Below are 27,867 nucleotides of genomic sequence, written 5' to 3'. Positions count from 1 at the left end.
ACAGGGCCAGCTGCTCGGCCCAAGGAGTACATTTTAATCCACCACATTAAAGCTTTTCCACTTTATGACATTTCAAAGGAGGCGATTAGACTCAAGGTGCCAGGTGTCCAATAGTTTGGCTTTGTGTCTGGGAAACAATTTGTGAACATACTCCTTATTTTTGCATGTTTGTTATTTCTTTTGAAACCATCTGGCAACCCTAGCGAGATGAGAAAGAACAATCTCTGAGATATAAGAGAAAACAAACCACGCAGGAGCTTTATTAGAATGATTATTCTTGAAGTTAACCGTGGATAAATTCATTCAGGGGAACAATTTGCTTTCAGCGATCGGGAGCCCGCAGATACACGCCAGATGCAGCTAAAAGGACAAGAAAGATGCGCGACACGGCACTCCTGGCTGCAGCAGTACAAGGCGTCAAGGATGAGTCTTCAGCTCCGCAGCAGAGGGTGCAGCGGTCCACAGACGGACCCGCGCTGCCTGCCCTCAGGATCCCTCAGAGATGCCGGCTCCGGGAGGTAGCCAGGAGGAGGCTACACACCCAGGCGGCATCTCCAAAAGCCAGCCTCTGTTTATAGCAACATCTCAGTGGCTAAGAAATACGAGATGTGACTACGAACTGCCGTGAGTGTGAGACCTTGGCTCCAAAAGTCAATGAGAGGGGAAACCAAACGTTGCCTTTAAGATGTGAAGCAGGGCTGGCTTTTCCCTTAGAGACGGGCAAAAGCTAGGTCTGCATCACCTTTACCAATCGTGGACATGGAGTTGGAAAGAGTGTCAGAAGGGCTGTGGGGTGCCTGCTGTCCCCATTGCGGATCTGCTGCAAGTACTACACTGGCAAGTGGGATAGTCAGGCCACACCAGCTCCCAAAGCGTTTGCTCCGGGAGATTTGAACATGTGCCTTTCAGAAAAGCAGGGCACCCAATTGCTGTAAGCAGTCTAGGGCAGCTCTGGGTGGGAAACCTGGGCAGAAAGCGTAGGATAATCTGAGATGCCCAAGTGAACGGTGCCCTAGGGCAGAGGGTGTTCTGACACTTCGACTGACTGACAAGCAGGCTTTTCTAGCTCCAGTAGTGATGTGATGCTTCTACTTTTCCCTCGGGGAGCAAAGGCAGGTTTTTATCTGATCTTTCCCTGTGGTCAATGCTTTTGCTCTAGCGTTCCAGGGTTATCCATGTGTCTATTCTTCCACCTGGTCAGGGATCACTCCGAGAACTTCAAAGCAGTTCTCGAGGTGATCACTGAAAAAATGAAGGTTCGCCTTGATTTCCCGGCGAGCCTGTGTGGATGGTGGGGCCGTGCGGGACTTGGGACCCACACTGAGAAATTTCAGTCTGGAAGTATTCCCTTTGGGCAAAATTTTTCAGCCAGATGACTCCTGGAATAAAAGAGCCTCTTCAGAGCTATAGGCCCTTCTCTGGCTTTTCTGGCAGAGCTTGGTGTCGCCCTGTGATCTGAGCCCTCGTCACACAAGGGAGGGAAATTCAGTGATGCTGTTGTCTATGGCAGTATCCTCCCTACTCAGGTTTTCTGTAATTAACGCCTTCATCTCTTTCTCTTCCCTCTAGGTGTTAAGATTTGATTGTCCTATGACTAAAAAGCATGCAATGATTGAGCTTTCCCCTGACCTTAATCTAATCCTCCCAGATTTGTGCCTGCTAATTTTTAAGACCACTGGCAGGGCAATTGATGAACCAGAACTGAAGCTAAACTGGGAACAACGTCACTTCACCCGGGTCTTAGTAAGTTCTGCTCAGGGCACAGAGAGAGGCGTGATGGTCCTCAGGCGACACCAGCCAGGACTCCCTGGAAATGAGGATTGGGGGTCTGATTCTAGTTTTAGAGCTGGAATTGAAGGCAAAAGAAGGGGCACTTTGCTTTGTCTTAGATTTCCCAGTGGGGCAGTGTTTTGAGGAAGATTCCAGTTCTCTTTGCCGGAGGAAATATCAAGTGTCGGGGAACCGAGGTGTGCCTGGTGAGGGTGCTGGGTCCTCGCTGGTCACTTGCGAGGCTGCTGGATATGCTGGGTCCTTGGGGAGGGGTGTCTGTCTATGGAGGCGTGGGGCTTCTGGTGGGCCACCTGGGCGGCCGCTGGGGGGAAGTCCTTGTCGCCCTGTGGGAAGACACGGAAAACACTGGCTCAAAGCACTGTCTCATCAACCGTGAACAGCTGGGTGAGTTCATGCACGCCTGTCTGCCCAGTCGCTCAGTCACGTCTGACTCTCTGTGACCCATGGACTGTAGCCCACCAGGCTCCTCCATCCATGGGATGTCCCAGGCAAAAATACTGGAGTGGGGAGCCATTTCCTTCCTCCAGGGGATCTTCCTGACCCAGGGATTGAACATGTGTCTCCTGCATTGCAGGCGGATTCTTTACTGTCTGAGCTGCCAGGGAAGCCTGAGGAAGTTCATGAGCAAGACCCAAAGCCAGCATTCTCTGGCTTGCCTGTGCGAGTGGGTGGGTGGTGGAGTGGAGAACCTGTTGGAAGGTGGAAACCCATCTCCTAGGACTGTGGGGTGGTCCTGAGGCTTTCTGGGGGGCTCAAAGGGGTACAAAGACCCATGTACCTTCCAGAAGGTGAGAAAGCTCGCCATCTGTGCCCTCATGCCAGGGGCTCAGGCACCACAACACTCACTCAGAACCAAGCTCGGGTGTTGGGTGGCTTTCTTCTGCTAGAGCAGTTCTTGTGGTTGTTTTGAATCCCATGGACAGAGGAACCTGGTGGGCTATAGTCCATGGGGTCACAAAAGAGTTGAACCCGACTTAGCGACTAACACTTCACAGGTATCACCGTGTAATTCTTATTTCAAATCTCTTCAACCATTAAAAAATGTAAAAACATTGTCAGCTCACAGATCCCCCAGAAACCCTTTGGCCTGTGGATAGTCTACTAACCCTGGTCAAGTCTAAGGAGAAAGAAGACAGCAGAGGGTGGAGGAGAGGCAGGCAGGTGCTGTGGGCTCTTCCTGGCTACCACCCCGTCTGTCCCTGACCACAGAAGCACGTTCCGTGGACAGGGGGGCAATTAAGAGCCCCCCAGTCCCCCCGGCTCCCGGGTGGATGCATGGGGTGGGAGTAAGGATAGGAAGAATCAGGAGATCACGTGCTGAGACCCCGAAATGATGAAAGGGTGCTTACCCGGGCAATGACTCCAGAGATAAACACGGTCGGCTTGGGTGGACTGGAAGACAAGAAGGAAAAGACATGGACCACCATGAGTCACAGAGAGGAACACACAGGTGATGCGAATGGGGAGACTGACTTCATGACCGCATGATAAACAAGGAGCCCCCGGAGGGCGGTGGGAGCACGCCTCTTCCTGTTATTTCATCACCCGCTGGCCGCCGTCCTCTGGACACCCTTCTTCCTGAGGCTGAGCTCAGGCAGAGAGGGAGAACGCTGTAGCAGAGGACGTGTCGCTGAAAAGCACTCTTTTTGTTTTTGGTTAATCCTTCAGCTAACTGTGGGCAAGCCCAGTGGTTTTGGTCTTAGCAGACTGTGAACCTGGGTGATCCCTGGAGCAGGGAAGGGGCAGAGTCACAAAGGATGAACAGGAGACTCCAGGCAAGGGGCCTCCGGTCCTCTGGGCTGCGAGGCGCTCTCTTGCCAGAGTCCTCAGCTTCCAGAAGCTTCTAACGGGTGAGTTTCCCAGAGCCGATCGATGCAAGGCTCTTGGCCCTTCTGGGATGCCAAGTATTAAAAACGTAAGGTTCATGCTTCCACTGCAGGTGGCATGGGTTTGATCCCTCGTTAGGGAACTGAGGGGATTCCCTGGTGGCCCAGATGGCAAAGAATCTGCCCACAATGCAGGAGACTCAGGATTGATCCCTGAGTCAGGAAGACCCCCGGAGGAGGGCATGGCAACCCCCTCCAGTATTGTTGCCTGAGAAATCCCAGGGACAGAGAAGGCTGGTGGGCTACAGTCCATGGGGTCAGAGAAGAGTCAGACAGGACTTAGAGACTAACACTTTCACTTCACTGTCTTAGGGAACTAAGATCCTGCATGCCCCATGGTGTAGCCAAAAAAAATTTAAAAAAAGAAAAGAAAAAGTAAGGTCCTTGTGAAGCTCTTGCTATTTTTTAACACTCTTTCATCATACTGAGCTGACCCACCCTGTCACCAATACTGAGGGAACAGGATTTAGGATGAAAGCAGTACATGTTCATTGTTCAAAAGCAACAAGGCAAGCACATTAAAATCACTTGTAGTTCTACCACCTGGAGAGAACTACTGTTAACGTATGGGATGTCCTTCTAGCCTTCCTTTCTGTGGATAGAGAGATGCACTTGTTTCCTTATTAAATTTCCTTCTGTCTTACCAAAAGAGTCACCTTGTTTTGTAGTCTGCATTCAGCACTTAGTATCTGGTGAGCATACTTCTAAGATATTAAAAATTCTTCTATGGGTTCAATTCCTTGAGTCAGGAAGATCCCCTGGAGGAGGGCATGGCAAGTCACTCCAGTATTCTTGCCTGTAGAATCCCATGGACAGAAGGGCCTGGCAGGCTACTGTCCATGGGGTCGCAAGAGTAGGACATGGCTGAAGTTAGTTAGCACGCACACACATGCCTTTATAAAAATAACTGCATGTGTCATAGTTTAGAAGCATCAGGACACAGTTACAGGCAGTACACAGGTGCTCAAGCCTCCGAAATGTCTCAATGAGAGATAAGGGGACCCGGAAGCTGTTAGGTGAATGCAAGGCCGGCCAGTCAGGGTGGAAAGTGGGGTGAGGGCAGCTCTCAGAAGTTGGTGGCTTGGCTTACAGCTAGTCCTGTGGGCAGACAGAGTGGAATCGTCACCCCTGAGCTGCCCAGCCCTCCTCCCACTAGCTCTGCTGCTCCACCCTGGAAGGAAATCATTCGTTTTAGCTTTCTTTTGCTGCTGGCAAAAGTCCCAGCATTCAGAAAGTTCATTGTTTACATCCCAAGTTCAGTTCAGTCACTCAGCTGTGTCTGACTCTTTGCGACACCATGGACTGCAGCACGCCAGGCCTCCCTGTCCATCACCAACTCCCAGAGTTTACTCAAACTCATGTCCATTGAGTCAGTGATGCCATCCAGCCATCTCATTCTCTGTCTTCCACTTCTCCTCCTGCCTTCAATCTTTCCCAGCATCAGGGTCTTTTCCAATGAGTCAGTTCTTCACATTAGGTGGCCAAAGTATTGGGAGTTTCAGCTTCAGCATCAGTCCTTCCAATGAATTTTCAGGACTGATTTCCTTTAGGATGGGCTGGTTGTATCTCCTTGCTGTCCAAGGGACTCTCAACAATCTTCTCCAACACCACAGTTCAAAAGTATCAATTCTTCAATGCTCAGCTTTCTTTAGAGTCCAACTCTCACATCCATACATGACTACTGTATAGCTTTGAATAGACAGACCTTTCTGGCAAAGTAATGTTTCTCCTGTTTAATATGCTGTCTAGATTGGTCATAGCTTTTCTTCCAAGGAGCAAGTGTCTTTTAATCCCAGAGTTTAGCAAAAACATCTGAAATTCCCCCAAGTAATTTCTGTTGCTCCATGAGACTAAGGACTTCACGTCTTACTAAGCAGCACAGAAATGTTCCCTACATGATGCTGGTTTTGTTTTATTTAGCTTTTGTGGTTGCTTAACTGGATTGGTTGTTTTTTTTTTTTTTTTAACAAATATGGCTTGGCTATGGGATCAACAGCCAGCCAGGGATGAGTAAGTTTTGCCCAAGTGTAAGTCTCTGATGTCATTATGTTTGGATTTGTCTGGAATCCAAGCACACCCTGCCTTGACTGCTCCAAATCACCCACCAGCTCCGCCTCCAGGGATTTCACGGCCAAGGGTTTCCCATTGGAAGCTTAAGAACCATGCTCTCTCTGGATTCTAATATTTTGGAGGAAGCATCGAATGGCTTTCCACAGCATTTCCACATCTTAGATTCCTACCAGCAATGCATATGGGCTCAATTTCTCCACGGGCTCACCACTTTTAAAAAAATCATACATTTATTTATTTAATTTATTCATTTGGTGAGGGTGGGTCTTAGCTGCAGGACTTGGGATCCTCCATCTTCTCTGCAGCATGCAGGAGCTTTCAGTTGCAGCACTTGGGATCTAGTTCCCTGTTGTTGGTCAGTCGATAAGTCATGTCTGACGCTTTGCAATCCCATGGACTGCAGCACTCCAGGCTTCCCTGTTTTTCACTATCTCCCAGCCATCCAGCCATCTCATCCTCTGTCGTCCCCTTCTCCTCCCGTCTTCAATCTTTCCCAGCATCAGGGTCTTTTCCAATGAATCAGTTCTTCCCATCAGGTGGCCAAAGCATTGGAGCTTCAGCTTCAGCACCAGTCCTTCCAATGAATATTCAGGGCTGACTTTCTTTAGGATGGACCGGTTAGATCTCTGACCAGTCTCGAACCTATGTTCCCTGCTTTGAGAGCTCAGAGCCTTGGCCACTGGACCACCAGGGAAGTCCCCTCACCACGAATTATTTCCTGTTATTTATTTATTTATTTTTTGATAGAAGTCATCTCAGTGGGTGTGAAGTGGTATTTCATTGTGGTATTAGATGTAGCAACTAATTTTAAGAATAAGCTTTCTTATGGCAGGGAATAATAAACATCTGTATTGATCATTCAAGATCTTTAAAGCATAAAATCCACTGCCCGCAACAAAGTCCAATCTCCTCTAAAACACTGAAAAGGCCATAACCAACCATAAGGACACACGGCAACTGCCTGTACAAAGGTGACGGACTGAAGGCTAGCCCCTCGTGTCTTATCTAAGAGTGATCTCTGTTTTCACAAGTCTGGCACAGTGTGTGTGCAGTGCTGGTTTTCATCAGACTTAGTCTTTTCCATCTTCAATTAATAGCATCTCAAACTGGTCAGTGATTGTCTATTACCTTCCTGTAGTAAAAGCATTCTCTAAACTCCTTGAGACATGGTAGCTTAAATTCACAAACCCCAGTAAAGCGTGTGCTCTCGAAGCTGTGCTTGCAAAAACACACTTGTTTTAAATTCCATTAGGGTTCCACGTGAAGCATAACCTACATTTCCAAGATTCTATAAACTGTGAGAGCGGCTTTGAGGATTTATTTAATCTGATGAGAATCATTCTGACAGATGTTGGTTTGAAGAAGCAACATTACTTTCACGAAACAGAGACGGTGAAAAATATCGTTCCTGCCCTCCCCACATGCTCAGGCCTTTCCAGTCTTTGAAAACCATATTTATTTAAATTTAAAGGAACCGCAAACCTGATGGGATTAGCTGGAATTAGAGCCCCCGTAACCCTCCCAGCCTGGTGGGCTGCTGTCCATGGGGTCGCACAGAGTCAGACACGACTGAAGTGACTTAGCATGCATGCATGCATCAGAGAAGGAAATGTCAACCCACTCCAGTATTCTTGCTTGGAGAATCCCAGGGACAGAGGAGCCTTGTGGGCTGCTGTCTATGGGGTTGCACAGAGTCAGACACGACTGAAGCGACTTAGCAGCAGCAGCAGCAACCCTCCCATACATCAGCAGAAACCGCAGCTCTCTCACACTTGGCTTGTGTAGCTGCCAAACGTTTGATGCACGTGGGTTTCCAGTATCCACCTGTCAATATGTGTTAGGTGCTCAGTTGTGTCCGACTCTTTATGACCCCACGGACTGTAGCCCACCAAGCTCCTCTGACCATGCGATTTCCCAGGCAAGAATCCTGGAGTGGGTTGCCATTTCCGTTTCCAGAGGGATCTGCCCGATCCAGGGATTGAACCCGGGTCTCCTGCATTGAAGATGGTTTCTTTACCTGCTGAGCCATCTGGGAAGCCCGGCTTACAGGTGAGGGGACAGTAAATCAGAGAGGTCCATAAGTCACCCGATGCCTGCACAGCAGAGAAGCGCTCTGAGCCAGACTTGGAACAAGGGCAGCCCAGAGCATTAGCCTGTTGCCCTCATTTCAGGGCTGAGAACTGGGTTATGGAACAGGCTCTATTTTTAGGTTCTGGATTTTACACACGATTTAGAGGTGCAGATTTTTCACGTAAGTAATCTACATGCAGTCAGAGGATTCGTTATCCAAGCAGACAGTACAAGGTATTCAAACTGGCCTCTGCACTTCCTTTCTGACTTGGTAATGGATTATTTTCCCTTGAAAACCATCATTTATGTCTCTAGCACTTAACTAGGGCATGGGGCACTTCCATATAAGTTATTAATGCATCTGATGCTCTTCAGCAGGTGCTAGCCCTCTGTTACAGGTGAAGGCACATCGACTGCAAAAGGCTGAACCTTGTTCGTGGTCCTTGGAAGCACAGCCTGGAGGACGCAGGTCTGGGCCCCTCAGCTCCGTGCTCTGTGTTGGTTCATGGGCTCCACTGTTGCCTACATCTCAGCTCCCAAGCTTCAGGAACAAAGCTTGGTTTCAAACTATCCATTGAGTCAAAATGCAGTCTACATGGCCTAAGAAGGAGGCCCAGAGGAAGGTGGCAGGTGGATGCCAGTTGAGTGTGGGTTCTGATGTCAGACCATCCCAACTCTGCCAATGATTGGTGGGTGGGCTGGCGTCTGACCTTCTGAGGCTCAGTTTCCTCATCTATAAAATGGGTGGCAGTGGACCTTCTCTCACCAGGTACTATACATATACACGCTGCTTAGCACATAGCAAGTACTTGGCAAAAAGAGGCTCTGAGATACATACACAGATGTCACCAAACCATGGACTTGAAGAAAAAAAGCCCTCTGGGTCCTCAGTCGGATTCCTGTCTGATCGGATGGGAACAGACCGCTTGTTAGTTTCCCAGCCCATGGAAGACTGGAAGCAAGCCTGGTCAGTGATAAGGCCACATGAGCTTAATTAAGGTGGGGCGGCTGCCCTGCGGCAGGTGGCTCTACCCGGCCCACCAGCTACTCATCCACCCCCAGCTGTGGTCACAGCACAGGAAGCCAGCTGGGAAGGAAGCTGCTGGGGACGCCGGAAGTGGTGGCGGGAGCACCGTCATGTCGGCTACGTGGGGACCTCGGAGCCATCATCACGTAATGCTCCACCCTTCCCGGTGAGAAAGCACGTGAATGCTCAGAAAGGGATTGTACCCTAAAAATCTCCCTAAGAGTCAAAGCTGCCTGGGAATCAGGGAGCAGGGCTCTGATGAATGCTCAGACCGAGAAAGCTGCATCAGAGTCTCGATTTCATTTTCTGACAAGCGGCTAACACCCTGGGTGCAGTGTGCAGGTGGGTGGGTGGGTGGGGTACTTTGTAGAAGGAAGCCAGAGCAGACCTTGAGAGGTGGAGTTTAGGCTGAGATCTGAGTGTGAGCATGAGCACACAGGTGTGTAACAACAGGAAGGATATGACACCACAGCCCAGTGAGAAGGAAGGGGCTTGGGTTCATCTGCTGTTGTCAGCAGAGTGCGTGGGGCCCAAGCCTCTCATCTCTTAGTGACGGAGGTGCGTCAGTTTGGGCTCAGGTCCTGTGATGGACTCCTGGGGAAAGCCATCTCCTTACTGGGAGGACCGAGCCTTGAGGTGGTCTAGAAGCTGAGGCTGTGGCTATGGTCTGTGACTCTGTGTTCTCACAAAGTTTACTGAAAAATATATCCCACCTGGGGTGATGCTGAATACATTTTCTAGTAAATGGAAGGCAAGCAAAATCCTTCCTGGCCACTGTTAATTCTTGAAATATCTTTCTGGCTTGGCGTTCGCTTATTAAAGCTATTAGTTTTCTGGACACCAGAATCCTTAGTAGCATGGCTGGTGACCAGAGGGAGCCCTCACACGTGACTGCACCCGGGCATTGCTTTGTCTCTCACCCTTCGAAGCGTGGCAGTCAAGCAAGGTTGCCTCCCTCTTTCGGCCTGATGTCAGGCGCTTCAAGAACTCTCCCACAAGATGGCACTGCTGGTCCTTTGAGCTTGCGGCTCTCAGGCCAGCAAGGCTTTGTCCAGCTCGGCCAAGCCCGGGAAACTTCCCCCAGGAAACTGGGGGTCCACGGTGGGCAGGGGCCACGGGCATCTTAGGGGGTGCCCCCTTCTCCCTAAGGGCGAGGTTATTGTTCAGGGAGTCTGGCTGCAGGGAAACCAAGGACGACTCAAGGGCTTTAGGAGAAATTCTAGATCTAAAGAAAATGATCAGGAATCCAACTCCTTCCAGGATTTGGCATTCAGAGTTTGCAAAATCCTTAAAAAAAAAAAATTGGCTGCATCAGGTCTTGGCTGCAGCACTCAGGGTCTTTGCTGCTCGTGTGGGATCTTTCCTTGTGGTATACGGGCTTCTCTCTAGTTGCAGCGTACGGGCTCAGTAGTTGTGGAGCTTGGGGTTAGTTGCTCCATAGCAAGTGGGATCTTGGTCCCCACAACTAGGGATCAAACCTGCAACCCCTGCATTGCAAGGCAGATTCTTAACCGTTGGACCACCAGGGAGGTCTCCTGTAATGTCTTTTTAAGGGCGTGAGCAAAGGTGCTTCTCTGGAGGACAAAGTCTGAGTTTGTGTTTTCATCTTCATTTCAACAAGAAGACCAAGCTTCAGCATCAGCCATGGTGTCTCTAGTTCCCTGACTCAGGCCTGCTGATCCCAGGGGGCCGTGACTTTGGGACAAAGCCCAACCCGGCCTGTTCCTCTGAGTCTGTCCTAGACATGGGTCTCCATGCCAGAGGAATTCCAAAAACTCTGCCCTCCAGATGACACTCTGCCCACAAATACTGGATTGGTTGTTGATCCAGATGCCAGCACCTCACCACCAGCTTATTTCGAGAAGACTGCTGCCCCTAGTACTGACTGTGTAAGGCAAGGATGGCCTACGTGTAAACAAATGTCCCATAGACACTCTAGCCACAGTGGTTGCTGCCTTACTAGGGCCTCGGAAGCCACTTCTTCCCTTTAGACACGTGTTTCCAGAAAGCTACTCTAAGGTTCCCACCAGTCTCTACACACAGGACCGTCTCGTCGTGTGACCCGATGGTGTTCCCTCCTCTGGCTTCCCTCTGCTCTCACCTTATTCTCTCTCCCTTGCTGGATGCAAAGAGGATAAGATAAACACAGTCCTGACTCTCATTTTTAGCTGGCATCCTAAGGATTTCCTACACAGGTGCTGTTCCAGGCCAGTGTGTGTGTGTGTCTGCATTCATCACGATACAGAGTGGTCACCACGTCTGATCAGGGAAGCCTAGCCTGGTCTCCTGAGCGTGCTGGGGTGAGCTGAGCATCTGCAGGGCTTGGCAACGCACTGCCTTCTGCCGCTGAATCTACCAAGCACTGTGAGGACTCAGCAGCAGAGAGCAAAGCTGTGTAATGGAGCATTTGAGGGCTGGGCTTTGGAGACAAAAGGCTCTGGGTTCAAATCTTAGTGCAGAGGAGTAGCCTCCTTGAGCCTCTGTGTCCATCTGCAAAATGGGAACAATTCCTATTGTACAGAACAGCTGTTCAAGTCAAATAATGTATATAAACTGTGCTTACAGTAGGATATTGCCTCCACTGGCAAAATCAGTTCATTACAACAGAGACTTTCTCTGAGCTTAACCTGAGACCACTTCATGTAACTATCTGACAAGCTGTGTAGCAATCCTTCATGTGTATTAAATATTCTAAATGTTAGCTCATTTCAGTAAAGAGCACTTACAACGATCTAACCCATCTTCGATTCTGAACACATTTGTTTCAGTGTCATTCTTTTGAATTCCAATATAGGGAAGTACTAGTGGTTCAGATGGTAAAGAGTCTGCCTGCAATGCAGGGGACCCGGGTTCGATCCCTGGGTCAGGAAGATCCCCTGGAGAAGGGAACAGCTACCCACTCCTTGCCTGGAGGATCCCATGGACAGGGCAACCCGGTGGGCTGCAGTCCATGGAGTTGCAAAGAGCTGGACATGACTGAGCAATTAACACTTTTCACCAGTGAATAGCAAATGCTGACTAGACAGGTGCTAAAAAAAAAAAAGATATTTGTGGCCTATATAGCTTGAAATCAGATCTTGTTGGCTGTCTTCAGGGTCAAGGTTATGTTTTATAATGAGCTGGGGGTTCATGGTTCAAAGTACAAAGTATGTATTTTCTATAAGACAGCTATCATGGCTATAAAAAGGAAAATGATTGTTTAAGTAGAAAAAAACCTGACAAGATGACTGTTAATAGGATTCCTATTAAAAAGAGGTCTCATATCAATGTATGACAAAACCCACTGGAAAAAAAAAATAATAATAATAAAAATTAAAAAAAATAAATAAATAAATAAAAAGAGGTACACACTGATGTTAAATCAAATACAGATACCAAAACCCTCGTCTGATCTGGGTTTACTCCCCTCCTGGGCGGTGCAGGGGGCTGGCTTTGCATGGGACCAGCTCTTGCTAGGCTGGTTCTGGGAGACCCTAGCCAAGAAAGAGGAAACCCAGATTAACTTGCTCCTGGGAGACTGTCAGCCGGCCTGTCTTGGTTGTGGGAGCTTTGCCTCACACAAAAGTCAAGACATGGCCTGGGAGGACCAGACACAGCTCAGGTTAAAGTCAAGTACATAGAGAGATGGATGAGAGCTTTTGGATTTCTCTGCTGCTGGATTCCCCAGTAATTACATCCTTAATCCACCCTCCAAACTCACGGCACGGAGGGACTCCGTGAGCTGATAGCGGCCGTGGCTCTCTCCCCAGGCAGTCCGGTGCACACGATAAGAGATAAGCCGTGGTCCTCAGTGGTCTCCGGATTTTCAGATTCACCCGCCGCCTGATTAAAACCCTGCCTCTGTGGGCCCTCTTCAGATAGCACCACGCCCTCCTGCCTTTTCCAGAACTAACAGAAAAAGAGGCACAGAGTCAAGTACACAGAAAGCTAAACGCACTGCCAATTCTGCTTACTTGAAATAAGCAAACGCATGAGTTAGGACAACTTCCGTTCAGTTGGGCAGCTCCCACCCTCTCCCACGTTTTGACAGCAAGCTCTTGGGAATGTCCTGCTAGCACACAGCACAGCAGAATGGACCGGGTCAAGGTCACTGCGGTCGTGGGGAGTGCAGGCTGGGCGCTGGTTGGAGCCTTCACTCTCTGATGGTGAATAGTCAGCAAGCTCTGATTCCCCCCACAGTCCAGGTCACTGCCGGGGCGAGAAATCACTGTTCAGAACCCTAAGGCTTATTCTTGACTCGTCAGTTTCATTTGTTGGGTTATTTGTTGATTCATCAGTTTCACTGGTTTATTCATTCAACAAGAATATGTGTGTGTATACACGTATACACTCTAAGTACCCAACATGCCTCAGAATTGGGAAGAGGCCTCACGTTACATCAGATGCGTCTCCCATTTGCTGCCTGGGCGGCGGCTGCAAGGACCTCCCCCTGCCTCTCATCATGCCTCCTCCTCTCCTCCGCTAACACCCACTGGGCAGCGCTCTGGGTTAGGGGCCGGGGGAAAGATGAAAGTCCTCGGGGAGCTGGGCCTGGAGACCAACAGGGCACACCTGTGAGGTTCCCCAGATGCCAAACTGGAAAACAGGTCAGCGCCATGTTCCAGAAATGGGTTTTCCTTATTTCAGTTGTGGCCCGTCTCCATGACAACCACAGGGAACCCAAGCTTGTCCTCATCGGCATGAAGGAGGTCCATAGGCCGATCCTCCGATGGGGATGGGATCCTCCAGGGCTGCTCCTGAGCACCAGCGGGGGACCAGAGGCTCTCTCTGAACTTGACCAGGAAGGATTCCAAGTGGGGAAGGAAGGGCAGAGACCCCAAAGCTCTCATCGCCACCCTCCCTTCCAGTGTTCCCTTTGGGTATCCCCTTCCTGATGGTCCTTTGCTTTCCATTGAGGCACCCAGATAATCTCCTTTTGCCACCAATGATGCATTCATGGTACCTGATATTAACATGTGAGGAGGGTAACAGGAGAAGGGGGTGGCAGAGGATGAGTTGGGTAGATAGCATCACAGACCCAATGGACATGAATATAAGTAAACTCCAGGAGACAGTGAAGGACAGGGGAGCCGGGCTACAGTCCACAGGGTGGCAGAGAGACTGAGACACTGAACGACAAGCACAACAGTAAGCACGCAGAAGCATGGGGCTGGGAGAGACGGGCTGGCAGACAGAAAACACCCTCTCTGACAGCCAGGTAGCACCTGAGCCTCAGCATCCTCATCTGAGATGTGGAGCTCGTCACCCCTGGATCTCACAGGGGTTCAGGAAGATCCAGGGAGTGCTGTTTGTTAGGCACGCTGCGTACGAGGTGGGACTCCAGGAGAGAGCTGTCATGAGGCTAGTGTGTGAACGAGAGCAGATTTATCACCATGTCAACGTATGGACTGCGGACTGGATGGTGGTCATAGTACTTACAAAAATTAAAGCAGAGAAGCACATTCTTGTGGCTGGAGGAAGTGTAACCTGTAACCGTGAGGCAATACTTGGAGACCACAACGTGGATTGTGCCTGGGGCTTTGGGGGAAGAACTGAACCTGAACCAGTGCAGCGGCTGAGCTCTCAGCAGGCTGGTGATGACTGAGTTCCTGCGGGTACTAGGGCTAAATGCAAGCTTGAAAGTGAAACTGTTGTTAGTCTCTCAGTCGTGTCTGACTCTTTGCGACCCCATGGACGGTAGCCCACCAGGCTCCTCTGTCCGTGGGATTTCCCAGGCAAGAGTACTGACTAGAGTGGGTTGCCATTCCTTTCTCCAGGGGATCTTCCCCACCCAGGCAATGAACCCGGGTCTCCTGCATTGCAGGCAGATTCTTTACTGAGCCACCAGAGAAGTCCAAATGTAAACTCAGTGTTTAAGACATCAAAGAAGAACCTGTATTTTGAGATGGCAGGCATGAACACACCCCGCCCAGTGCCTGCCTTCCACCACCATTGGGCAAATAAACCCTTACTGAAGGCACATCTATTCTGAGTGGGTAATGGCAAGTGTGAGGACAGTGTGGCCACATTTCAGAAGAGCCGAAGGTTGCCCTCAGTCAAGGGCAGCTGTGAATTACCATCACAGGCGTAAAGGATTTGGGATATAAACTAAGGCTGGGAGAGAGAAAGAGGCAGGGGCCCTTTTCCTAGTTTTTTTTTTTTTTTTTAACACCCAGAGGAAGGGGAGTTTCGTTAGGTTTGGGAAAGGCGGACAGTTCAGTTGGAAGAGCAGGTTCTGGCTGGGGAGCTCGACTTGGTGCTGTCAGGATCCAGGGTGGCACAGATGTCCATGGGGGTGTTCACCAGCCTCTGTGCCTGGGCCTGTGTGTTGAATAAACACTGAACAACGCCGGTACAGCCAGAGGGCTGAGTTCTACAGACCCAGCATCACCAACACAGCCTAACTCCGTAGGGTGGCCTGGGGCTCAGGACACATCCGACCTACACGCAAGTGGACTCAGGGCCCCAATTCCTCTGGGTTTCTCTGGGTCACGTGCCACAGGTGAGAGAACCCTGCCATTGATTTGCACCTTGTTGCTGAAAACTAGAACACACTGCCTGACAAGCAGAAGCTCTCGTGTGACAGTGGGAAACAGTGTTTAAAACCAGAGCTCTTCCAGGGAATGTGGGCCACGTGGTCTCTGGAGCAGAGGGTACGAGTCGCCTGGGTTTGCACTGTCTGCAGCCTCGGTTATCGCATCCGATGGTGGAGCTGTTACGATGGACACCAGAGAGAAGGACCCTAGACTAAAAAACGCGACACCCAGGGGGCCACCTGGAAAGGTGTGGGGCACGGAGTCTGCTGGGGAGTGGGTGCCTGGCTGAGAATCACTCCGGGGGAATCAGAGGGCCGTGTTCCACGTGAGACACTCGACCAAGCGCCCAGATAAACATCACCGGTGTCCCTGCTTCTTCTCTCAGGGCGGCAGGCGAGGGTGGCATGCGAGTGCGAACTTGAAACACTGGTTTTTGTTTTTTTGTGGGTTCTTTGGTTTGTTTTTAAATATTTCTGGAGTATAGCTGCTTTACAATGTTGTATTATTTTCTGTACAGCACAGTGAATCAATATACATACATGTATATATATATGTATGTATGTACATATATCCCTGTTACAGGAAAAAGCCACTGCTGACTCCTCGTTGGGACTGTTTCTGTGACTTGCTTTCTGTTGCTTTTGTTATTATAACCACACATAAAGGGCATCCTCAGAGAATCTTGCCCCTGTGCCTGACCATTAAACCAAACTGCTTTTGTTCATTTAGCACCCTGTCCTCAAAGTGGATGGCAGGAAGAAATGAACACCTCCCCTGCCTGAGGCTTGCCATTCTAGGAGATACTTGCAAGATTAATGGCCTTTTCACTTTGCTTCCTCACCACCCCACCCCCCCATCTCTGATCCATAAAAGAACCTGGCATCTAGACACTGATAAGACGGTTATTTTGAGACATTAGTCTGTCACCCTCTCACTCGGCTAGCTCTCCGAATAAAGTAGTATTCCTGGCTGCAACACCTTGTCTCTGATTCACTGGCCTGTCAGGCAGTGAGCAGAGAGACCTAGAACTTGGTGACACCCTCTTCTTTGGATTTCCTTCCCATTTAGCTCACCGCAGAGACTAGGAAAGTTCCTTGTGCTGTAGCAGGTGCTCATTAGTTATCTATTTTATGTGTATTATACTGTGCCTGTGTGCTAAGTCATGTCCAACTCTTTGTGACCCCATGGACTGTAGCCTACCGGAATCCTCCACGGGATTTTCCAAGCAAGAATACTAGAGTGAGTTGCCGTTTCCTCCTCCAGGGAATCTTCCCAGCCCAGGGATTGAGCCCATGTCTCCTTCCTTGGCAGGAGTCACTTGGAAAGCCTTATTTTATGCACGGAGGTGGTTTAGTTGCTAAGTCGTGTCCGACTCTTGTGACCCTGTGGACTGTAGCCTGCCAGGCTCCTCTGTCCATGGAATTCTCCAGGAAAGAATACTGGAGTGGGTTGCCATTTCCTTCTCCAGGGGAACTGAACCTGGGTCTCCTGCATTGCAGGCAGATTCTTTACTGACTGAGCTAGGAGGAAAGCCTATTTTATGCCCAGTACTGTATATATGTCAATCCCAATTGGGATTGAAACACTGTTTTAAAAGAAATAACTTATATCCCCTACAGCAAACCCCAGTCACAGAGGAGCTCTTCTTAACTCAAGATGTTAAGTTTCCTCAGCATAAAGCGACATCTTTATGGTTCAGTAACAGGGCTATGAGTCCCTAAAACAATTACTAGTGAGGTAAATACCAAGTATTTTCTGCATCGCTGTTTTCAAAACAGATCACGAGGGCAGAAGGCATTGTATATTTGTCTTGCTGCCCTTTCTGGGAAGAAGAAACAAAGCAGCCAAGCCCCTCCTGCCTGTTCCGAGACCAGCAGAGAGAAGACAGAATTGGCCCCTGTGGTCCTGGGGACAGTCACGTGTCCCTGACTCCCTGGGAGAGTCCAGCCTGAGGCCTGGGTCACAGTGTCACTACTATTTGCACCTCCTTTCACGCTGGAAGACATACCAGTCTAAACACGTTGCATGGCCGCTCCAAGCCGAGATGGAATTCTAGAAGGGTCCTCACCATTACTCGGGCTCTAAGGAGTTTGATCATGCATGTTAGCAATTCTCAAACTCGTGCCTGTATGACCTGAAAACCTGAGCCAGCTTCGAGGGCGGCTCATGGGCTTTCTTTCCATTGTTTTCCCTGCACTGACCCTTCCCCAGCTGTGCTCCCCTGAGGACTTCCCACGTATCGTGATACAGCAGAAGCGCTTACACGCCCAGCACCCCATCAAGGTCAAGGTTAATGGTTGAGTTTACACTGTCCCCAGCACCTGACATAGTATCTGGTGCACATGGAGGCCCAACAGATGCCGTCAGCACCAGCTGAGCGTGGCGGGCACAGTCTACAGTGGCAGGGGTGGGACGGTGAGCTCACGTCTTAGGAACGCGCGGAGCTCCCCTGGTACCAGAGCCTCAAAGGCTTGCAAGGAGCAATTCAAAGATTTGCTTTTGTTCCCTACCGGTGGGCTGGGCCAGATCTGGTGCAGGGGGTGGTGGACCTGGTGTTTTCAATCAAATGGGCTCCTTCCCCAGCGTTTGCCAGAATGACCTTGAAAACTAGTAAACAGTCTCTCCCTAGTAAGACAGGGCTCAGGCTAAGAGGTACCTCTTAAGTCATCTCACGCCAAACTGAGAGTGCTGGTGGAACCATGAGTTGAGTATTAGAGGATAAGAACAGTTAGCTGAGGGCAGATAGAAGACAGAAAAGGGGCGAGCACCTTACTGAGACCACTTTCCAGAGCCTATGAATTAAATTTCACAGGAAAAGAATCCATCAACTTTCTCTATGGCCATTCCTGGCAGATGCCAATAAGGGTTGGGTTTCTTTGCAGGACTCTCATCACATTTCCCTAAAAATCTCAAAAAATACAGACCTAAGGCACAGGTTCAAAGGCAGCCAACCCTGTAAAGAAACTGGAGTCTTTTTTTTATAAAGTCTGACTTCATTTTACTGCAAGAGGGACCATAATGTCCAAGGCATTGACTCCAGAGCTTGGAGAAGATGAACTTGAGCACGTGCTATTCCAACTCTCATCATGGACAGGTTTTTAAATTCCATTTGCTTCTTCCCTTTGGGGCTTCCCTGTAGGCTCAGACAGTAAAGAATCTGCCTGCAATGCAGGAGACCTGGGTTCGATCCCTGGGTTGGGCAGATCCCCTGGAGAAGGGCATGGCAACCCACCTCAGTATTCTTGCCTGGAGAATTCCATGGACAGAGGAGCTTGGTGAGCTACAGTCCATGGGGTCACAAAGAGGCAGACGCGACTGAGCGACTAACACTTGCCTCTTCAGCTGGATTCTCAGATAGGTGTGTCAGGAATAGCTGTCAGGAATTTTATTTTAGAATTTGGAAGGACCACCAAGGGAGTAGCCCAGTGACCTTAGCTCTAAAAGAGATCTTCCTTCTAACAATTAAAAGAAATACACCACAGGATTATGAGGGCTGAGTAAATCATTAAAGCATTAAGATGTTGATATAAATAAGCAGTGTGCATTTGATCACTCAAAATGGACTGGTTCTACAAGACTTCCAAGGCTCATAAAATAACGCTGGCTTTTGGCAGTAGCTGGCACCTTGGGTGCGGCTTCCCTGGTGGCTCGGTGGTAAAGAATCTGCCTGCTAATTCAGGAGATGCGGGTTTGATACCTGGGTCAGGAAGATTCCCTGCAGAAGGAAATGGCAACCCAATTCTGTATTTCCATTCCTGGGAAATCCCATGGACAGAGGAGCCTGGCAGACTACAGTTCATGGGGTCGCAAAAGGGTCAGACACAACTTAGCAGCTAAACAAAAAAAACCTGGGGTGCATGCCAACGGCTTCTTTAACCTGGCAGCCTGGCTGTGGGGTACCAGGGAGCCTTCTCCTTGGCTGCCTCCCAAGGTGCCCCAGTGGAGCAGAGAGCAGGGCCCTGTGCTGTGATGCGGGTCCCTGCCACCCAGCCCGGGGCCGGCCACTGGCCGGCTGTGACTTTAAGAGGGCGGCAGGGAGGAAGGAGAGAGAGGGGGGGTCACAGATGAAGCTTCCTGCCAGGTGCCGTGATAATGATGAGTGGGACAGTGAGAACTGATCCACAAGGTGTAGCAACCTCCTACCTGCACCAGGAACAAGGCAGCCCGCGCCCCCAGGCCCTGGGCCCGCATGGCTGACGCTCATCTTCACACGTGCCTTTGTGCCTCAGAGTCTCCAGTATCTCCCCTGACCTCAAATCAAAACCCTTGGGGCCAGGTAAGTTTCAGAATTCAGATTTTGTTGCAAATATTACAAAGGCACCACACTGCATAAATTGTGATTAATGAACATTCCCGAAGGGGCCAGGGGCAGCACCCCTTAGTCAAAACCATTCATATTTTCTATAGCCAAAATACAGAGGTTCCACCCAGTAGGATAAACAAGAACTATAAATAGCTGCACTTCAGTTTCTGCCACCGTATGAGTTTTATTGTGAAAATATGAAAACCTCTGCAGTTTTCCCACCCCCCTTGGACTGTGCACTTTGCTTCTCTGGGGACACTGGGGCACTTTCCGCTTGCTACCTCCTAGGAGGCTCCCTCCGCCACCGAGCAAGAGAAATGGATTTGAAATAAACAAGACAGTACAGCTGTCGAGTGGTAAAAAGAATCTTAGGCATTAGCCTGGGATTACACAGAGAAGCTGCAGTCAGCTCTGTACATTTATCTATAGACAGCAAAATCTGATTCATGCATTTAAGCCAAATATTTGGCAAGGCAGAATAAAACAGATGCAACCAGGAAATTCCTCCCAGATTGGCAGCCTGCCCCACTGTTTCCTGGGTTCAGACAACTTGCACTAACAACCTAGTCTCACATTTGCAGCTGATCTCAGAGTCCGCATTCCAGCCACTCTCTGAGAGGCAGGCAGGGCAGGCGGCACATGGGGAGCTCAACCTCTTTTTATACAGATGAGGAAGCCACCTAGTGATAGAGGAGACCGTGTTACCTGTGGTCCCCTGTCTGAGAGGAAGTGGGGTCCCGACAGGAACCTGGGTCCTCAAATTCTCTGGCAAACTGTCCTCCTGACACCGGCCACATGCACAACCCTCAGGACTGTGGCCCTCAAATATGTTCCAATCACTTCTAGTCTTTTTATTTTTAATTATTATTTACTTTTAATGGAAGGATAATTGCTTTATAGTATTGTGTTGCCTTCCCTGGTGGCTCAGACGGTAAAGAGTCTACCTACAATGCAGGAAACCCCGCTTTGATCCCTGGGTTGGGAAGATCCCCTGGAGAAGGAAATGGCAACCCACTCCAGTATTCTTGCCTGGAGAATCCCATGGACAGAGGAGTCTAGCGGGCTGCAGTCCAGGGGGCTGCCTAGAGTTGACACGGCTGCGTGACTAACACACACATTGTGTTGCCAGCCACCTCAGGTCTTGTGATGTGATGCGAGTAACCTCGGTCAACTAATTCTTGGAAACCCTGCTGCCCGTCTCCTCCTCTTGGAGATTTAAATGCCCTGAGCGCATGAGGACCCTGAGGTGTTGCAAGGAACCCAGATGAGCTTCATTTCACGTGTGTTTCATGAATGCATTTGAATATGCAATCTCTGGGGCAGAACTCCCGTTGGCTCTGACACATTCAGGGATGCTGATTAAAGGCAACTCCAGTTGTGTTCCAGGCTGTGCACAGAACTGAATGCGACTGATCCACTTGGAAAGTGTTTCACCTCCAGGATTGGAAGAGAAATCACAGTGATTTATCGGGAGACCCAAGTCTAGGGAATCAATTTTTCCAATCCTCCTCCTTCTCCTCCTTTGGCCAGTAATCCCCAGCCACGTGCTGCTGGAGTCCTGAATGGACAAGCCAGGCTCCCTCCACTGCTGACCGTGAGCAAGGCTGGGAATCCTGCTCACAGTTGCTTAGGCATCTTGTCACTCGCAGGGAGACAAAGCACCCCCACGGAGGGCTGAATGTCCTCACTGACTCACACTGTCTGTGCAAAACCTGGTGAACAATGGGCATTTTTCAAGGCAAAAGGGGACCCATCTGTGGCCTAAGACCCTGCCCTCCTCCAGCCTTCCTTTCCAAGCCAGTATACCCTTTCCTGGGGCTTCCCCGTTGTTGCTAGTGGTAAAGAACCTGCCTGCCAATGCAGGAAACATAAGAGATGGGGGTTCGATCCTTGGGTTGGGAAGATCCCCTGGAAAAGAACATGGCAACCCACTCCAGTATTCTTGCCTGGAGAATCCCATAGATAAAGGAGCCTGGTGGGCTATGGTCCATAGGGTTGCAAAGAGTTGGACAGGACTGAGACGACTTAGCACACGAATACACATCCCCTTTCCTGGTTGAGCAAGGTGATGAGGGCACAGCTGCTGCTGCTGCTGCTGCTGCGAAGTCGCTTCCGTCGTGTCCGACTCTGTGCGACCCCACAGACGGCAGCCCACCAGGCTCCCCCGTCCCTGGGATTCTCCAGGCAAGAACACTGGAGTGGGTTGCCATTGCCTTCTCCAATGCATGAAAGTGAAAAGTGAAAGTGCAGTTGCTCAGTCGTGTCCGACTCCCAGCGACCCCATGGACTGCAGCCTACCAGGCTCCTTCATCCATGGGATTCTCCAGGCAAGAGTACTGGAGTGGGGTGCCATCGCCTTCTCTGTGAGGGCACAGCAGCAGATTTAAAAGCAAAGTGAAGTCACACCTTTGGCTCTGATTTTTCCTTTGGAATTTACTTGACCTATCAACATGCTGGGAAATTCTAGAAATTATGAAATTCTTGGTCAGGTGGGAGAACTAGACCAAGTATCACTGGTGAACATTTGTTCCTGCAACTGTAACAAAGTGACGTTCAGGTGGTCACTAGGAATTTTACCTTCATTTGGGTAATAGTAAAATTGCCCTTGAAAGCCTGTGAGGTCCCTAGAAACAAAGCATTTTTTCAAACGTGTGCTGTTAGGTGGGACAAGAAAGCAAAAATTATCTCCAAACTTAGATTGGGGAATTCGAGCTTTGCTCAGGGTCAGCACTTGTATCAAACAGTGGGACACTGAAGGGTAAGGGAAGGAAGGGTTAGTCGCTCAGTCTAACCCTGAGTTAGCGACTCAGGCAGAGTCGCTCAGTGCCCAACTCTTTGCGACCCCATGGACTGCAGCCCGCCAGGCTCCTCTGTCCATGGAATTCTCCAGGCAAGAATGCTGGAGTGGGTTGCCATTTCCTTCTCCAGGGGATCTTCCCGACCCAGGGATCAAACCCGGGTGTCCTACATTGCAGGCAGATTCTTTACCGACTGAGCTACAAGGGAAGCCCCTGGGACACTGAAAAGATGCCCTAAAACCTGTGGAGCAGGCGGCAGCGCTGGGGCAGCCTGGCCCACTGCCTCCTGCCAGCCTTCCCTGTGGACGGCATGCCACAGCCAGAACAGACCCCGGCGGCACCCTGTGCCCTAATGTTCTAGAATAACCAGAGGGATCTACTTACCGTGCGAGGACTGCTTTCAGCTCTAGGATTCTGACCGTAAAGTAGGTGAAGGGTCTATTTTGGACATCCTGCTACTAAGAGCTAATGTTTCTCTTACTCTGTGCCAGGAACAAATCCAGGTGTGGGTGGTGTGTTAACTCATGCAGTCTTCACAAGGGACCTGATCAGGTAAGCTCTATCATCAACCACAACTTATCCACCGATGAGGACGCCAGGGTACAGAGAGGTTTAGTAAGCTGCCCAAGGTTACACAGAGAGTAAGAGGGGGAAGCTAGGATCCAAACTCACAAATCTGGGCCCTTCAGGGCAGGCAGTGCTTTTCAGAGTCCAAACCTCCACATACTTTAAGGTCTTTTGCGGCTGTGACACAATCCTGTGAATTTACCCAAATGTTGCTTATGTGATAAGAAAATCAGACCGTGACTGATGAGCTGTTAAGACTAACTCACTTTACTAATCGACGGCCAGGCATCAGTGCAGCTCCACATAGCAGATGCCTCTGAAAGGGCAGAGTGTGCCGGGGCACAGCAATGACTTGGGGGCATAGATGGGCAAACTATAACTTAAGGAGAAAAAGCTGAATCTTCAGTTATTAATCCTCTATTCTGCCTGATGCGAAGAGCCGACTCATTGGAAAAGACTCTGATGCTGGGAAGGGTTGAGGGCAGGAGGAGAAGTGGGGGGCAACAGAGGATGAGACGGTTGGATGGCATCACCGACTCAATGAACATGAGTTTGAGCAAACCCCTGGAGATGGTGAAGGACAGGGAAGCCTGGTGTGCTGCAGTTCATAGGGTTGCAAAGAGTCAGACAGGACTTAGCGACTGAACGACAAGTCTGGAATTGCTTAAGCTATTCTCTATCGGATGGCTTTGATCAAGACCCACAATGAAAACTCGGGTCAGGTAACACCGTGACCCAGTGTGCACACACAGACACACCTAAAACAAACAGCTCTGACTCTTATAGCCTGGGAGGCACTCACATATTTTCTGCTTGATCCTATTCCATTAAAAAAAAAATGCTGGTCTGTTTCCACTCACTGAACTGACTTCAGGACCTACCAGTGGACCATAGCCTGCATTTGGAAAGTACGGTTTACTCTGAGGAATCAGAGTAAATGGTAAGCCTTCCTGTGCCTCCATTTTTGTCTGTAATCATAATAACACCTGCACATCGCTGTGGTTTTGCAGGGAAAGGCCCGCCCTGCAGGGCGGTTACAAGAACGGGCTGGCACACAGCCACGGCTCCCTGACCAGGACGCAGTGTCCTGGGGCCAGATGGTGAGGCGCTCGAGGGTGGCTGGAGTGTGTTGTCAGGTGACTGATTTTTCCATTAGAGGAAAACCTTATTTAGTCAGATTTCACTGATTTGAAGTTTATATACATTAGGGGACAGTCTGGATGAGTAGGCAACATAAACAAGATGGTAGGAAGGATATCAAAACCCTTTACAAAAGAAAGGTTTGGGGAAGAAACCCCGAACACTCGTCAGTGAAAGTATTATTTGTGTATCATCTGTATACACAAATAATGAATACGTTTATTACACAGGCATGAAATCACGACTCTTCTACGAGGAATTTTACTGGCAACACTCTAATTAGACAAGCCTGAGTTATGGTTTGGTTGCAAAAGCCACAATATCACATTTCTTTCTATTTTCTGACTTGGAATTCTAAAAAGAGTATCCCGTTGTTGTTGAACAGAATTAATACGATCTGGTAAAGTTCTACTGCATGAGGTTATACTTTATAAGGGCTGTTAGGTTTGCTATTCAGAATACATACATGCAATCCTATAAACGGTCAGGCAGGGGACTTCCCTGGTGGTCCAGTGGCTAAGACTCCAAGCTCCTGATGAAGGGGGCCTGGATTCGGTCCTTGGTCAGGAAACTAGAGCCCCCATGCCGTAACTAAAGAGTTCGAAAGCCACAGGTAAAGATTCCACATGCTGCAACTAAGACCTGGTGCAGCCAAATAAATAAATTTTTTTAAGAGGCAAATTACTTGGGATGGCAGGTGACAACTAAAAGTCCAATTAATTCCATTCGACCCCACATTAGTCTCCTGGAGGCTGTGTAGCTGTGCCCAAGGTGCAAGGTCCAACAGAACGTGCCCCCGAGAGGAATGAGGTAAACAGGTCAAGGGCTAGAGCCTTTCCACCGTCAGAGAAGGTTTCCTCCCCCACGTCGCTGTGACAGCCCTGCTGCCCCCTGCAGAGGGCTGTGGATGCGCTCGGCAGATGTTGAGGCTGCCCGGGGTTTGTGGTTTTCTCTGTGCTGGGCCTCCCAGGCCAGGTCACAGCTCAGGTGCCCTGGGAATTCCCAAGACGGGACCATGAAAGGCACTGACAAGACTTCTCTGACCACAGGACTCTTAAAATTTTCCTTTTAAACTTTAGCTTTTCCTTTAAAATCTGCAAACATACACAGGATTAGAAAGCATCATGTACACTAGCACCCAGCGCCTACAGCTCCCATACCACACTGCTCTATCATCTGTTCCTCCCCACTTAACTCTGTCTCGTGGGGGCTTTTAAAACAAATTCCTGGTGCCACATCATTCCATACATAAACATTTGAGCAGCTAGCTCTAACAGATAAGGATTTTTGACAGAACAAGACAATACCATTTTAGTACACCCAATGCAATTAACATCCATTTCAAAAGCAGTATGTAATCAATGAAGTGTTCAATTTTCCTGATTTGCTGGAAAAAAAAAATCTTTTTTCCCTTGGCTTGTTTGAAGCAGTAAAAGAATATGTGGAACTTTAAAAATATTTGTATTAAAAAATGCTGTCCTGATTGTGTCCTGTGCGTTGGGCGGCCTGCAGGTCATTTCCACCTTGTTCTATGTGGCAGCCACTGGCTGGTGGGTGATCAGTGGGTATGGGCCCTGAGGCCACCCAGCGGGCCCCTGGTTCTCAGCCAGAGGCCTCTTGGGAGAGACTGCACAGGAACCCCAAGGGCACAGGAAGACAAAGGGGGGAAATTGGGGCCACAGGACTCTCTTTATCAGGGTCCTTTACGGGGCTGGCCGGCTGGGATGAGCAGGCTTGGAAAATTTTACACAAGGAATGCACCCACATCTCACAGTATCATCAAAAAACATGGCTCATGTAAAATAAGCTGACAGTTAGCTCCTTGTAACATGTCCCAGGGGGAGTCCTCGAAAGGCAAGCATGGCTGTCAGCACTCAGCCTAATTTATCATGTGTCCCTCGAGGGCTTCAGGGCAGTGGCTCAAAGTGTGGGTCCCACACGGCAGCATCAATTCTTTGGGAAGGGGCTGGAGAGGCAGACACTTGCCCCCCCGACCCCCAGATTTGCTCAACCAGAAATGCGGGGGGCGGGGGGGGCAGGGCTGGCGATCTGTGTTTCAGCCACTCCCAGGAGATGCTGCCTTGACTCGGGCTGAGAACGAAGCTGTCCCCAAGGTCATGGTGCTCTCAGGGAGAGGGGCAGCCCTGGAAGTCCAGTCTCCCCCACCTTTAGAAACAACCAGGGGAACACTTGCTCCTGTGTGTGGGGGCACTGACGACAGGACAAGAGTGTGTGTGATGGTCGCTCGGTCGTGTCTGCCTGTTTGCGAACCTACGGACTGTAGCCCGCCAGGCTCCTCTGCCCATGGGGATTCTCCAGACAAGAATACTGCAGTGGGTCACCATGCCCTCCTCCAGGGGGATCTTCCCGACCCAGGGATAGAAACCTGGGTCTGCCGCATTGCAGGCAGACTCTTTACTGTCTGAGCCACCAGGGAAGCCCCAACTAAGACAAGGCCCAGGGAAATAAAGAAATATTTTAAATAAGCGTTTTGGTCCTAACTCTGCACCTGTCCCATTTCAGAGGCTGAGGGGACCCTCCAGGGTGCAGCCCCCCCCCCCCCCCCCCCCCCCAGTTCTGGGCAGGCTTGGGGTGCCCTGCGGAGCAGCAGAGCTGGAGTAGATGGTGCTGCAGGAAGCCCTGCTGGACGAGGACCAAGGAAGAAGACGAGGGCCAGGGAAGACGACGAGGACCAGGGAAGACGACGAGGGCCAGGGAAGACGACGAGGGCCAGGGAAGAAGATGCGCAAGTTCTGTAATCAACAGTGGACAGTGCAGGCGGCTGAGCTGAGAGAGCCCTCATTACGCTAGAGCAAGTCTCATCAGTCCACCCTCGTTATATTTGAAAACGGAGAAGGTACTCAGGACTGGCAGAGCTGCAGACCTGCTGTCCCGTCGCTTAACTAAGCTGTGAGCCTTCCCCCCCTGAACGGAGGTGCATGTGGGGTGTAGAACCCTGAGAACCACGCCAGCACCTAGACCTTCGAAAAGTTGTCTGATGTGCCGGAAAATTAGAGTGAATTTGAACTTGAGTGAAAGATGCTCAGTTGTGTCCGACTCTTTGCAACCCCGTGGACTGTAGCCGGCCAGGTTCCTCTGTCCATGGGATTCTCCAAGCAAGAATACTGGAGTGGGTGGCCATTCCCTTCTTCAGAGGATCTTTCTAAGCTAGTCGAACCCAGGTTTCCTGCCCTGTAGGCGGATTCTTTACCTGAAAAGCAATTCCCAAGAGTTTATCTGGGGAGGAAGCAACAGACAAAAGTGAAGGATTCACACAACTGTCGGGAAAGGAGGGGGGTTAATGCAGGTTTCCAGGCAAACGGGGCTGTTTCTCCAACGCTGTGGAAAGAGCTGGGCAGCTGAGCAGGACGGGCGCTCTCCTGCCTTGTCCATCATCCGTGCCCCGGGGCCACGAAAGCTCACCATGGAATTTTCACCAGGAGGCTGCACCGAGGCGTTTATTACTTTCTTTGCATGTCAGCTTGTCACATGTAACAATTAATTTGATGATCCCAAATTGGACCTGACAAGAAGCCTCTTGATGATACGGCATGCCTGGTATTCGGCAGAGATGAACACCATTTCTAATTTCTCCTGCAGAGATGCAAGGATCAGCTGGGGCCTCGATTCTAATTCCCAGAGCACTCGACTGGGTGCCCAGCTCGTGGCGGCGAAGCCCTCTCCTCTGACAGCTGTGGGT

At 50.0% G+C, this 27,867-nt stretch overlaps 1 protein-coding gene across 1 annotated transcript in view; it reads right to left on the bottom strand.

Annotated features, from left to right (window-relative positions):
- Positions 1 to 232: 232 nt before the first annotated feature.
- The window catches only part of DAP (death associated protein), a 63,614-nt gene continuing 35,979 nt past the window's right edge, over positions 233 to 27,867 (bottom strand). Inside the window, exons 3-4 of the mRNA XM_061129329.1 lie at positions 3,141 to 3,183; positions 233 to 2,114 (exon numbers count right to left, since the gene is read on the bottom strand). Coding sequence (XP_060985312.1) covers positions 2,001 to 2,114; positions 3,141 to 3,183 — 157 coding nt within the window. The 3' untranslated portion in view covers positions 233 to 2,000. The remainder of the gene's footprint in view (positions 2,115 to 3,140; positions 3,184 to 27,867) is intronic.

This window comes from Dama dama, chromosome 25 (genome assembly GCF_033118175.1).
Source record: "Dama dama isolate Ldn47 chromosome 25, ASM3311817v1, whole genome shotgun sequence".
Taxonomy (NCBI): domain Eukaryota; kingdom Metazoa; phylum Chordata; class Mammalia; order Artiodactyla; family Cervidae; genus Dama; species Dama dama.
The sequence above is the reverse complement of the archived record's forward strand: the minus strand, read 5'-3'. Positions and strand labels throughout refer to the sequence as shown.